The following is a 12,853-nucleotide window of genomic DNA, read 5'->3' as shown; positions in this document are numbered from 1 at the left end:
TCAAATTCAACAAACTATCTATACACCAGCTGGAGTTCTGTTGGGAATTGAATTTAAATGTAACACACTGGCTTTTAACACAAATCCAGGTGTTTTTAAAGTACATTTAGATTCTCTCCCTACATGCCATAGCTGTGAAAGCTATTTTTTTTCCATTAGCATTAATTAAGCTAAGTAAGAGAGAAGGGCATTGTGGTTGGAAACATAGTGGAAGCTTTGTTTTGGGAGTCCCAGGCACTGAGAGTAATGTTACTGAGAGGCAGGCTTTACCAGAAACAGCACACATGTTAAGTGTTGATGGCTTTAGTGAATGGAATGTAAGACCACTTCATGCTCATTGATGTTTTACTCTCTGTTAATTAAAAGCTATGAAATGTGAACTATTTTTGAACACTGCATCTACTTGGCCACTAGTTTATATAAGTCGATGCCACACCCATTCGACTTTCCCTCCCCCTTGGACTTAAAGTATTGAAGGAGCAGTTCCCTGACCAGCCAGTCAACGAACTCCTACACACAGATACATGTATGTGTGGTGAATTTTCTTTTGTCTTGGTCACAGCTAATTTGTAGGATCACTGCTGAACAGTTTTGGGCTAACAAGCGTCCAGATTGTGGAAAATAATGGCACTTCAACAGGATAAAGAACCAAGCATTGAGCTCTTCATAAAGGTCAGTGCTTTCTACTTTCATTAATATTAGTCACTTAAATTTTCAAGGGTTATAGCAGGAATTAAATATTTTAACTCACTATGTTCTAGTAAGGAATGCAAATTTAAATACACGTACCTCTATCATTTACCTACCAAATAGATATACGACATGAGTTTTAGTTTAGTTTCTAATTCAAAGTGAATAGTGATGTCCGGGCTTTAACTTTAACTAAACTAAAGAGGGACAACTGAAAAAACTTCAGGGTTCTAGATTTGACCTTTTTTTATACTGGCAGGATTGTACATTATTATCACACATTAGCTCAACCTCATAATCATCATGAAAAATGTATACAAATTTGAACTAAAAAGGCTGATGTAACTGTAAAATGTTAAAAATTTATGAGTGTAAGGCTATACTGGGTTTTGCTATAACACAAGAAAAAAAATAAAATGTATATTCTAGTGTTGAATGACAGACTGCAGCTGAAATTTGTCTGCTCTGTGTGAAAAGGAAAAGATCCTCGTTATGTTCATTCTGAATTGGAAGTTTACTGTCCTGTCATTATGGTGTCGTAGTTGCATAGTAGCGTGTAACTGTCTACTTATACGCTGCTCTTTATCACAACATACACACCTCAAGAGATGAGGGGGGGTGGCATCTTATCATCTAACACACACAGGGAAACGCTGGAAATCCCAGACCCCTTCCTGAGGCCCACACACACAGACACACATGCTTGTACATGCACATGTAGATATTTTCATACGCATATTAACTAACCTATCATATGGAAACCTTTGGCAATAAACACAATGACCAGATTCCAGAAGATTATTCATTTGAAATATGGCACAAGAACTTATTTCTACCAACCATCACAACATTCCTGATTTACAGCTTTGTTTAATTTGCTGCTTTTGGAGCAGGTGGGGCTTTGAGTGGACTAAGGTGGCTTCCTCTTTTTGGATTAAGTCCTATAAAAAGCCTCAGCACCCAAACACACATAGACACACACAGCTACTGCTTTTTATCATCCTGTTTTTGAGATCCTTTTTTTTTGGGGGGGGGGGGGGGGGCGGGGGGGGGGGGTAGTAGCTGGAAAATAGACTGCGATTCAAGACGGAATAATGTCTTAGGAATTAGAAGGAAAAGATGAATGATGAATTATCCTGTCTCCTCTGTAATTAATAACTAGGAACCAAACGACATGTTCTGGTCTTGTACACTTAGGAGCAAAGCTAGACCAAAGCTAAAAGTATTTTTTCCAATTTTAGTGTGAATGTGAGTTCCTGTGTGTCAGGATACAGCGTTAAACACAGATTTGCTCTGTGTGTCTCCAGGCAGGCCATGATGGAGAGAATGTGGGGAACTGTCCCTTCTGTCAGAGTCTCTTCATGGTGCTGTGGCTGAAAGGAGTCAAATTCACAGTTACTACAGTCGATATGAGGAAGTAAGTGCTGCTCCTAACCATATCCCAGATAGTGATTTTCAGCTACAGAAATTTGATCAGTTGTTGCATTCTTGGAATAATCAGGTTGGGAGGGGCCCATGGATATGGATTTCAGAGTAGCTGTCATGCCTATGTTATTTACTTTTGTTATTACTGTTTGCAATAAGCAAATAAAATCAGTTCACTCAGTCATTCTGTTAGCTTCTGTCACAGCCAGCCACTCCCACATCCGGGTGCTTTGCTTAATGAATAACAAAACACGTGAAAGAGTAATTAATCACCACTGGCATCATAAGTGCATGATGTGATTGATGAGTTCATCCACACCCTGTAGGCCACACACTGACTACTCCGATTTTTACTGTGCAGGAAGCCAGAGGAGCTGAAAGACTTAGCTCCAGGGACCAACCCTCCTTTCCTCCTATACAACGGTGCCCTTAAGACTGACTTCATGAAGATTGAGGAGTTTCTGGAGGCAACCCTTGCCCCTCCCAGGTATGAATATAAACTTAATCCTCCATGTTTGGTGGATTTGAAGGATATAATCCAATCTTCCATGTTTGTACACTTAAACATCTAAGACTCTACTTAAATGACTTTGCTGATTAATAACAAATATATTATTGTATTGAAAGTAATGGAATAATTTCATATAGTACAACCTTTTAAAAACGTATTTGGCACCATATAAGCTATGATTAACCCACGCATACACACAGGTGTAGTACTCATACACACAGATCTCACTCAACCTCTCCTGCCCTACCCTCAGATACCCTCATCTCAGTCCCCTGAATAAAGAGTCATTTGATGTGGGTGCTGACATTTTTGCCAAGTTTTCTGCTTTCATCAAGAACAGTCCAAACAACAGAGGTTAGTTATATTTAACCAATAAAAAAAAAATGCACTTAAATGATCGATTAGTACTTTATTTACTTCTGAATATACTAAGTATCATATTAGATTGGTATCTATGCATGCAGAACAGTGGGCATTTTGTACCTTGTTTTATTCTGCCTTTTTTCAGAAATTATTCTCAACTGCCACTTTATTAGGATGCCTGCACATCCAATGCATAAATTCATGCAGATGCAGATCAAGAGCTTCAGTTCATGTTCACATCAAACATCAGAATGGGGAAATCAATGTGATCTCGATGGTTTCGACCGCGGCATGGTTGCTGATGCCAGACAGGCTGGCTTGAGTATTTCAGAAACTGCTGATCTCCTGGGATTTTCACACACAACAGTCTCTGGAGATTACACAAAATGGTGCAAAAAAACTCCAAAAAACAGTCCAGTGAGAAAAAAAAAAGAAAGCCACCTCGCTGATGAGAGACGTCAGAAGAGAATGGCCAGACTGGCTTGAGCTGACACGAAGACTATGGTACTAATCAGTTAACCACTCTTTAAAACTTTGGTCAGCAAAGCAGCATCTCAGAACTCACAAAATGTTGAAACTTGTGGTGGATGGATTGCAACAGCAGAAGCCTTCATCAGATTTCACTCCGTCAGCCAAGAACAGGAATGTGAGGTTACAGTATGAGCAGGCTCACCGAAACTGTGCAGCTGAAGATCAGACAAACATCCAACTTTCTTCAAACTTCAACTGTCCAGTTTATCTGTAACCACTGTAGCCTCAGATTACACTCTGATGTTTGATGTGAACATTAACTGAAACTCTTCACTGCTATCTCTACGATTTTATGCATTGTGCTGCTGCCATTTGATTGGCTGACTGGATAATTGCATGAATGTGCAAGTGTATGGCTGTTCATGATATAGTGGATGGAGTATAAAAAGTACTATAAAAGTAAGATAGATTTGATCATTCTTTGTCCACACAGTACAAGAACAGGCTTTGCTAAGGGAGTTTAAACGCCTTGATATTTATCTAAACACACCACTGCCCGAAGAGATAGACCACAACTCCACCGAGGACATTTCCGTCTCCAAGAGGAAGTATCTCGATGGCAACCGCCTGACGTTGGCAGACTGCAACTTGCTGCCCAAATTGCATGTGATCAAGGTGAGACAGACAGGTTGAAGTGAAAGCAAAATACATTATGTGTTCTTGAAATGTTTTAAATGTATCATGGAATAGACAAAATATTATTTGTGCCTGATAGCTCACTTTTATAGCTCAGTACTGAGTTTCAACAAGATAGCTATCCGTAATGTTTGGTATATTCTGAGTATATATTTTAACCATATGCAGTAAGCCAAAAGTCATATTCTTTCTCATTTGCCCTATATTTGAAGGTTGCTGCAAAGAAGTACTGTAACTTTGAGATTCCGGCTCATTTCACTGGCGTACATCGCTACTTGCAGAATGCATACGAGAGAGAGGAGTTCAGCCAGACTTGTCCAGCCAGCGTTGAGATTGAGAAAGCCTATCTGAGCGTTGTTAGCAAGAGGACATAGATCTCCAGCTAAGAAAGTCTTGCATTTCCATCAACTCTTTACATGAAGGAGGACATTCAGCCTAAATTTTGTAAATAGCTTTAAATTAAATAAAGTGTCAGGTTCAGTTTAAACGGCTGAGTCCTGTGAGTTCGGTATAATATTGAAATGTTTGTTAATGCTCTGAATTGTACTACTGTGCCATTTAATGGTTTTTCCATTTATTTAGCCCATGAACCTAAAACACTAGAGATTCAGATAAGTCATTCTCTAGAAATGTTTTTTAATGATGAATAATATCTTCATTTGTCATATTGGCACGTTATATATTTTGGATTTTTGAAAACAATAATTGTTTTATAATTCTGGATAACCCCTGCACAATCCCTTGGGTAGCCTGTTAAATGGGCCATGTGTGCAATTTAATGTACATCAAATGTGATTTGCTTTGTCCATAGTGTATATATGTATTTTACACACTCTTCTAAATGTTTTAACACTCTTTTTTTTTTTTGTTTTGGTTTTTGTTTGTTGTTCTGGGGGAATCTTTACAGATTTTATGTAAAGCCCTACAAAAGAGGGTTTCTCTTTGACAAAAGTCTCCAAGATGAAGCTGTTTAGAAAGCTACGTTTGTGAACCATACAAAAAAAAACCTTAAGAAACCTTATTTTCCTTAAGAGCTTATCTATTCAATCCTACATTTTATGTATATACATAGTGTTATGTATACACGTATCATGAGTGAGTTAAACACTATACCATAACCAAGCATGCTGGCAAACTTATGTCTGAATCAACATAAACTGAAATTTCATGTTATGTGCATAGATCAGGTATTCTACACAATGAATAAATGTATGAGTAATCGTATTACAGAAAAGGTTACATTCAGATCAAACATAATATTGTTACTGAAGGAAAAGGTCAAATGCATTTCATTTCACAATTTAATTAAAAATAAAAATAATTTCATACATATCAACAGCATTGTGCACATCAGTGTGTTTATGAACATGCAGATCTTAGAATGAAGATGTATTGCTGATTGAAAAATACAGAGGTGATTCAACTTTGCTGGACAAAATGCTCATAACATTTACAGACACAGTGTTGGCCTCATCAAAGCTCCACTTTTCTACACAGCTGTTTTACAGAGATTAGCTTTCTTCATGTTTAAAAATATATCCATGTGCTGTAGTTAAATTAATATACGCATTGTTAAAGGGCTGCTGGATTGATGTTTAAAGGAGAAGACAAACGTGACCGTTTTGGTGTCTGTTCCTCTGTAATTCCCACAGGACTCCTAGTTTGTTACACAGTACTTCCAAAAACAGGCTGCCAGGGAGAGATAAAGACAAAGAGCTTCATTGTTCAGTAATTCTAGCAGTGTGACAATATATTGCTTTGATGATATACTGTGATATAAAAAAAATAATTATTCTATTAACAGCATGCTATACTGCTTCTGAAAATGACAAATGAAAACAAAACCTGAAATATGCTACAAGGTTTTTAAAACAAAGTAACACAAGCACACTGGGCAAAAAACAACCTAATGACATTAGAAATTAGTACAAATTTGAACAAGCATGTGTAATTTGATTGGAGGTTTTTATATGAATTTCTTTATATTCCTTATAAATGAAGTCACAAGAAAAAGTAAGGACGCAAACCCCACTGCTTAACTTTACACATGATCTTTTTATATGATCATGAGAGTTTTACAAAGTGTGAGACCATGTTCATTAAAAAGAAGAGAAATTATATTTCTGTACCATACTGCTAAACAGTAGAAAGCTAAAGGTGTTCCTTAATATAAATATGATTATCCATAATCTTAAAAGAAAATATTCAGGTTTCTCAACCTGAATATTTTACCACCATATACCTCAATATCTGACTTCAGTGTAAAATTGCGAGCACATTCTGTGATATTGTGAAAACCATGCTATGGGGATGTGCAGTTAGTTTTCTGCTTCTAATCGCAAGCAATCTGTAGTTGTTCGATTTTTGATTAACCTGGCACATCTGGATATGAGGTTTCCTACTGCTGACTATGATTACGTCTCATTCTACAGTCTAACCATTGCATAAGACAGTTATAAACATGCTTTTTCATTGTGTACATTTCCATTATATAAGAACCCTAGAACTATAATCGCCTGATTGTGCTTTAGTATTCATCAAGAGCTATAATAACTAATATATACAAATCATGCAGTTATTTCACAAAGCCGAGTCTGACCTCTCTTGTTGGGTTTGGGTAAGTTCTGCTCGGATCGAAGAAAGCCTTGAGAGCGCAGGTTATCTGCTGCTGCTAATTTCATGACTACTTCCTTCAAGTCATCCACCTGAGAGACAATTTTCGTTGATGGTACACAATCAGCAGAAGAATCACTTGAAAGGAAAAGAAATATGAGCCAGCAGCATCATAAGGTTCTTACCATGTGGTTCATTTTATCCTGTTGGAGATTTTCTTTCGCTCCTGAAACATGCAGGAAAAAAAACATTTAAATCACAGCATCTGCTCTGCAACTGCTTAAACTGTAAAATATTCACATCCTCTCACCTTTAGGCCAAGAGTCTCTATCTCTTTCCTGGTGAAGCAAGATGGGAAGGATGGTCTTGACATCTCTTTGTGCACTCAGGTCATCGCTCTGTCCATCCTCTATTTCTGTCACCAGTTTCTGAAGGAGGTCTGGTAGAACACAGAAGCTTGGTGTGAATGCATTAGCTAATGTTGGCTAACAGAGTGGCAATAACGAATAACATAGTAAATATACATTTCTAACATCCAATGTTAAAACACAACTGTGTGAGTCATGGACTGAGTAGAGACATTTTTGCAGACATATAGAGGCTCTGAACTTTTAAAAATAATTAGTGAGGCACCTATATATTCTTATATTCGTATATATCTTATTTTATAACATCTTAATTTAAAAAGTCAACTCAAACTTAGGTCTTGGGCTAAATTTAGAAATGAAATAGCTCCACAATGTGTGGTGTTTTTGTAACCTGAAAATTATGTCTAGTTTTACTTGATGCAGTGGGAAACACACTGTACAGTAAGCAGAACAGAATCCAATAACTACTGAATTACACAAGAAATTGTATTAAACTCTTCAAATTGTAATAACATTTTTATTTCACATAAAAATCTAACTCTTTATCGATCTATAAAGGCTCCTGAGACAGCCAGTAAGTCAACCAGCACTGTAATAGCATCGATATGAAAATATAATATATATTGCAATCAAGTACAGTAGAATGTGACTTCATCATGACTTCACTATATATCATGACTATTACTGCAATCCCCATTTCTGCATCTCTTACAGATGAGATTAAATTAAAACGCTATGACTTGTCTTTCAAATTGCTCAAGAAAGCACCTGAACTTACCTTCGTGTGGTGTCAGTGCTGTATCTGAGTATAACGGTAAAGCATTAGCTGCAGGGAAAACCATGGCCAAAATGTAGAGCAGTGCCACAGACAGCATGCTGACAGAATCTCCAACCACTTGAGTCTTTGCTTCCTGGCTGTGGGAAGGGACTTCAGTTTTATATCTTCCAGGGCCATCTATCCTAGCTGGATCAATATCGCTCATGTCACCCCATCAGTGTAAATGGTTTTGATGTGACAGCACTCTCGTCATAGGTGTAATTCAGGGTGTGCTCACAATTCATAGGGTTCCTATCTCTGCTTGCACAGTGAGCCCTAACAAATGTTGACTCTCTCCTACCAATCAGCCACTGTTCAGCCATCTCACATTGTTTATGGCCTACGTGGCTTCTCAGACGTATGGGCCATATGGAGCATTTTAACAACGTCAAAGCATTACATTGTCTTCATCCAGGCCTAAAAGATGCTAGTATAAAATCATCTTGGATTATGTCATTTGTTTTATTTTAAATATATTTTTTTAAATCTAGTACCATTTTCCCTTTTGAACAAACAAAGAAACAAACAAACAAACAAACAAACAAACAAGTAGTTGGTGGTACGGAGGCACCAGGATAAAGCAGTTTACGAAAGTGAATTCATAAATGAAGTAAAAAATAAGTAAAGACAACAGATTTGAGAGTAGATAATGTTCTATTTAGATGTACAGTACTGCATAGTCAAACATGTTACCAATAAATAAGCAGTTTTGCAGAAATACAGACTAATTTCATGTTATTACTTTAAAATTTGAAATGATTGAAAATATATAAAAATTTCTGAAATCCAAATTATTGGCCATGGTAATCACATATATGTGGTAGACAGGCTCCAAGAACTCAGGACATGTTTGGACTTCTAATTTTTTTCTCCTCTTTCGGCTACTCCCGTACAAGGCTGCCACAGAGGATCACCCGTCCACATACTTTCATTCTGACACAAGTTTTACACCGGATGCCCTTCCTGACGCAACCATCCCCATTTCCGGTCTTGGAACAAGCACTGATAGTGCGCAGGCTCGTGCAACTCTCCAGTGGCTGGGGTTGGTTCCTGAAGCAATGAGAGAGCCGCATGCTAGCCACTAGCCCACCAGGAAACCACATGCTTGGAATTCTAATGATACACTGGAAATCGTTGCTAAGCAAATAGAAACACAGCACATAGTAAAATAAAATGTATAAGAATAGGTGTGTTTTAAACATGATAAGGAAAAAACAAACAATACTATTGTCTAAATGCTGAAGATATTAAAAGCAGGGAATGTACCAACTTTCAGGATTCCTTTAACTGCAACTGCAGCTGTAAGTGCTAAAATAATAATAATAATAATAATAATAATAATATAGCACACGTCATATGTATTGTACTTAAAATTCCAGCACCCCCAGTGTAAAATGCTTTCCTGTATCCCTGCAAGCATGAACTAGACAAGGATAAATGTTAAGGAAGGGGAAAAACCAATGAACATAAAGGTGGCAGAGGAAATGAAGCCAGATTACATACTGGATTACATTAGAGGTGTGAGCTGGACTGTTTTTTTTTTTTTACTCCATTCCTACTCAGTGACCAGGATAAAGCATTTATAGAAGATGAGCGAATGAACACACTGAGTTCATTTGTGAGTGAATAAGCCACTGCATGAATAAGCCGATGTATTCAATACGCTTCCATGTTAATGAACATGACCTTACTTCATCCCACAAGCTTCATATCTAACTGCCAGCTCCCTGCTAGCATGACAGTAAGAACTAGCCGCTCCTTACACTGCTAAATTTTCTCTCTTTTCTATCCAAGTCTGCCAAATTTGCAATGAGCAACAGCTTCCAAGCTCCTAGGTCAGAAGATCATCCTTACCTGGTTTATTTTATTTTACATCAGCAAATTACAGCTAAAGTATTTCAGTCACTAGTTACTGAGAATTGGCATTAATTTACAGGCTAGTTGTTAACTAAATGATTTGCAGTGTAGTTTTACTGCCTAAAAATGTTTCTTGAAAAATAGTAAAAAAAATAAGAAGTAATAGTGATAAGTGCACTCTGCAGCTGGAGGCTGATTTGATATTTAGCCATTTAGTATTTTTATCTTTAAAAATTAACTTAACAAAGTTCCATGTCCTTCCAATAACTACAAAATACCAAACACCGACTCGAACATCCTGACACTATTCTGTACTCTGAGAAACTCTCAAAATTTTAATACCATCTGCTTCATTTATTCAATTAGCTCTTGACACAAAAATCTCTCTAGATCTCTAGATAAATATTATATAAATTATATAAATTTTAATCCCTTCAACATCAAATAATGTACAACCAGTAAATGACTACCTCACTCTAAATGAACCCTAGCTATACTTGCCTTTTTTTCACAAGCAGTCTACACCTGGAACTGTTTTATTTTTAAAGCATATTAAGTGTATTAAGCTGGCTTTATCAAACCAAAGTGTAAATTCTAGTTTTACTACTTTACTGAACCAGCTGTGCATCTATTATAGAAATAATCTAGATGTTCACTTTGGCACTTAATCAGAAGAGCGCATATATTGTTACCTGAACAAATACACAGAGACCTTACGTACATAGTGACGTGTGTTCCAGGATGTTGCTGTTGTGTCTTCAGGCCATATCTATCAAAGTGAAAGGTGTATAATACAACACACAGAGGCTGGTGTTTGATAAATAACCACACCATGTGGTGATGGATATTGCTGTCTGGAAGTATGTGAAACTGCAGATGAAAGTATCAGACAGGACTAATATCCCTCATCATTTTGATCTTTGATAAAGCATAGTGTCCAGCTAACAAAACTCTCTGTAAAGACCATTATTGTCCTGGATATTGCAAGAACTTCATGTGTATATATTGGGGAATTTTCTTTCTTTCTTTTGTCACGCTCCATAGAACCGTTCCTGCACACTGAACGCCATTTGGCAGACTGATGGAATACCTCACATAACTTTTACACCCAAACCTCCTTGCTAAATGCCTTGTCTGAGAATGTTGATTACCTTTTGCAGTTGGTTGCCATGCTTGTGCAAGTAAATTGATTTATAGACTTTTAAACTTTTTGTTTGTTTGTTTTTATTGAACTTGCATCTGCAATTGGTTTAAGTTGTGTAAGAGCTACAGAAACTGCAAGAGTTTCACAGATGAGAATTTTATTTAAATGGGTAGTGGGTGGGGGATGTATATTTAAATGGTTTTCTGAAACAGCAAGTGGTGTTCTTTTGAAATCCCAATGCTCTATGTGTGTGTGTGTGTGTGTGTGTGTGTGTGTGTGTTGAATATACATTCACTTTATTAGGAACCTGTACATCTGCTTATTCATGTAATTACCCAATCAGCCAATCATGTGGCAGCGGCACAATGCATAAAATCATGCAGATACTAGTCAAAAGCTTCTGTTAAGTTTCATATCAAACATCAGAATGGGGGAAAATGTTATTTCAGTGACTCAGTGAGAGGTCAGAGGAGAATGACCAGACTGGTTCGAGCTGACAGAAAGGCTATGGTAACTCAAATAACCACTTTTTACAACCGTGGTGAGCAGAAAAGCAAAGCATATCAAAATGTCATTAACGTGAGGCAGAAAGGCTACAACTGGGAAAAAAAACATATTGAATTCCACTCCTCTCAGGAGAACAGGAATCTGAGGCTACAGTGAGCACAGGCTCACCTAAACCAGGCAGCTGAAGATTAGAAAAATCATCACTTGGTCTTTTTCTAGTCTTCAGCTGTCCAGTTTGGGTGAGCCTGTGCCCACTGTAGCCTCAGATTCCTGTTTGTGGCTGAGAGGTTTGGATATCGATATGTTTTTTTCCCTGTTGTAGCCCATTCTACTCAAGGTACAACATGATGCCCGAACTCTATAGACTGTTGTGCATAAAAATCCCAGGAGATCGGCCGTTTCTGAAATACACATTTTTTTTTTCATCTGAAGCTCCTGACCTGTATCTGCATGACTTTATGGTTGGATAATTGCATGAATATGCACGTTCCTGTTCACCTGCATGCTTGGTATATAGCCTACATAAATAGCTTCTACTTCTAATCGATCTTAAACCTAAATAGATGCAAATCTTTATCTTCTGCTGTTTACAATATGTTGAAATGAAGTGACTTGCATGTTACATTGCAGCATGACTATTTAATTACACTCTCAACAACATACATATTATTTAAGAATACAGATAGAAGTGTAACAAACGTGAGGATATACACTCAGACATGTTCATACATCACTGGAAAACAGAAAATAGGAAACATTTTAGCTAATCAGAAGAGTTAATTCAGCTACAAAGAATTAAGTCAGTGATATGAGATCAACAAAAGTGATATGAGAATGATTAACCCCCCCAAAATTCCAATAAACCCAATAAAAATGGTGTAAATTATAAAAATATGTTGAATGTTATAAATGCTGAAACCAAGCTATGACTGTGATAAATCATTAGACAGGTACTAAACGCATTTTGGGTCTTACGAAAAAATCACAACTGTATACCGATGAGACAAACACAGAATTTTCTATTAATTCATACAAATAAAAACTAGTGGTGAGAATAATTTAACAATATGCTTAGATTACAGCCCACTTTAGTGCTAAATGTTCCAACTAAAAAACTACAAAATAAATGTCAGACTGTAACAACCTCAACAAAATAACAATTTATAAACAGATAAGCAGCTCAAAATCATCAAAATGATGTATCAACTTTTCAGGTCCTTATCCCCTTTTTGTTCAAATTTCAGCAAGGATCATTTCCATTTGCTGATTATTCTGTATTTAAAACAAAACAAAAAAGGTGAAACCCAACACACAGACTAGTGTTTAAAGGACTTTAGTAAGTAAATTAAGTGTAGACATATAAAATGTGTAGTAAAATGTGTCTAAAATTG

General features: G+C 36.9%; 2 protein-coding genes across 2 annotated transcripts; one reads left to right on the top strand and one right to left on the bottom strand.

Annotated features, from left to right (window-relative positions):
• The first annotated feature begins 472 nt into the window (after positions 1 to 472).
• clic2 (chloride intracellular channel 2) lies at positions 473 to 5,492 on the top strand. Its single transcript, XM_026918546.3, has 6 exons — positions 473 to 672; positions 1,998 to 2,107; positions 2,477 to 2,602; positions 2,880 to 2,980; positions 3,954 to 4,135; positions 4,369 to 5,492. The coding sequence occupies exons 1-6, from the start codon at positions 625 to 627 to the stop codon at positions 4,528 to 4,530; spliced, it is 729 nt and encodes a 242-aa protein (XP_026774347.1). The 5' UTR covers positions 473 to 624; the 3' UTR covers positions 4,531 to 5,492.
• A 155-nt stretch (positions 5,493 to 5,647) lies between these two features.
• urp1 (urotensin-related peptide 1) lies at positions 5,648 to 8,049 on the bottom strand. Its single transcript, XM_034306208.2, has 5 exons — positions 7,916 to 8,049; positions 7,080 to 7,208; positions 6,955 to 6,995; positions 6,756 to 6,861; positions 5,648 to 5,845 (listed from the first exon to the last, which is right to left on the bottom strand). Exons 1-5 carry the CDS (start codon positions 8,010 to 8,012, stop codon positions 5,814 to 5,816), a joined length of 405 nt encoding a protein of 134 aa, XP_034162099.1. The 5' UTR covers positions 8,013 to 8,049; the 3' UTR covers positions 5,648 to 5,813.
• Positions 8,050 to 12,853: the final 4,804 nt, after the last annotated feature.

The sequence above is a fragment of the Pangasianodon hypophthalmus genome, chromosome 7, assembly GCF_027358585.1.
Source record: "Pangasianodon hypophthalmus isolate fPanHyp1 chromosome 7, fPanHyp1.pri, whole genome shotgun sequence".
NCBI lineage: Eukaryota > Metazoa > Chordata > Actinopteri > Siluriformes > Pangasiidae > Pangasianodon > Pangasianodon hypophthalmus.
Note: the sequence above shows the minus strand (reverse complement) of the source record. Positions and strands in the feature narration are given on the sequence as shown.

Excerpts from the sequence above, each read along its gene's own strand:
- clic2 (XM_026918546.3), top strand. The coding sequence starts at position 625 with ATGGCACTTCAACAGGATAAAGAACCAAGCATTGAGCTCTTCATAAAG. Across the intron at positions 673-1,997 it reads GCATTGAGCTCTTCATAAAG|GCAGGCCATGATGGAGAGAA; the intron begins GTCAGTGCTTTC and ends GTGTGTCTCCAG. Across the intron at positions 2,108-2,476 it reads ACTACAGTCGATATGAGGAA|GAAGCCAGAGGAGCTGAAAG; the intron begins GTAAGTGCTGCT and ends TTTACTGTGCAG.
- urp1 (XM_034306208.2), bottom strand. The coding sequence starts at position 8,012 with ATGCTGTCTGTGGCACTGCTCTACATTTTGGCCATGGTTTTCCCTGCA. Across the intron at positions 6,996-7,079 it reads TAGAGACTCTTGGCCTAAAG|GAGCGAAAGAAAATCTCCAA; the intron begins GTGAGAGGATGT and ends TGCATGTTTCAG. Across the intron at positions 6,862-6,954 it reads AGGATAAAATGAACCACATG|GTGGATGACTTGAAGGAAGT; the intron begins GTAAGAACCTTA and ends ATTGTCTCTCAG.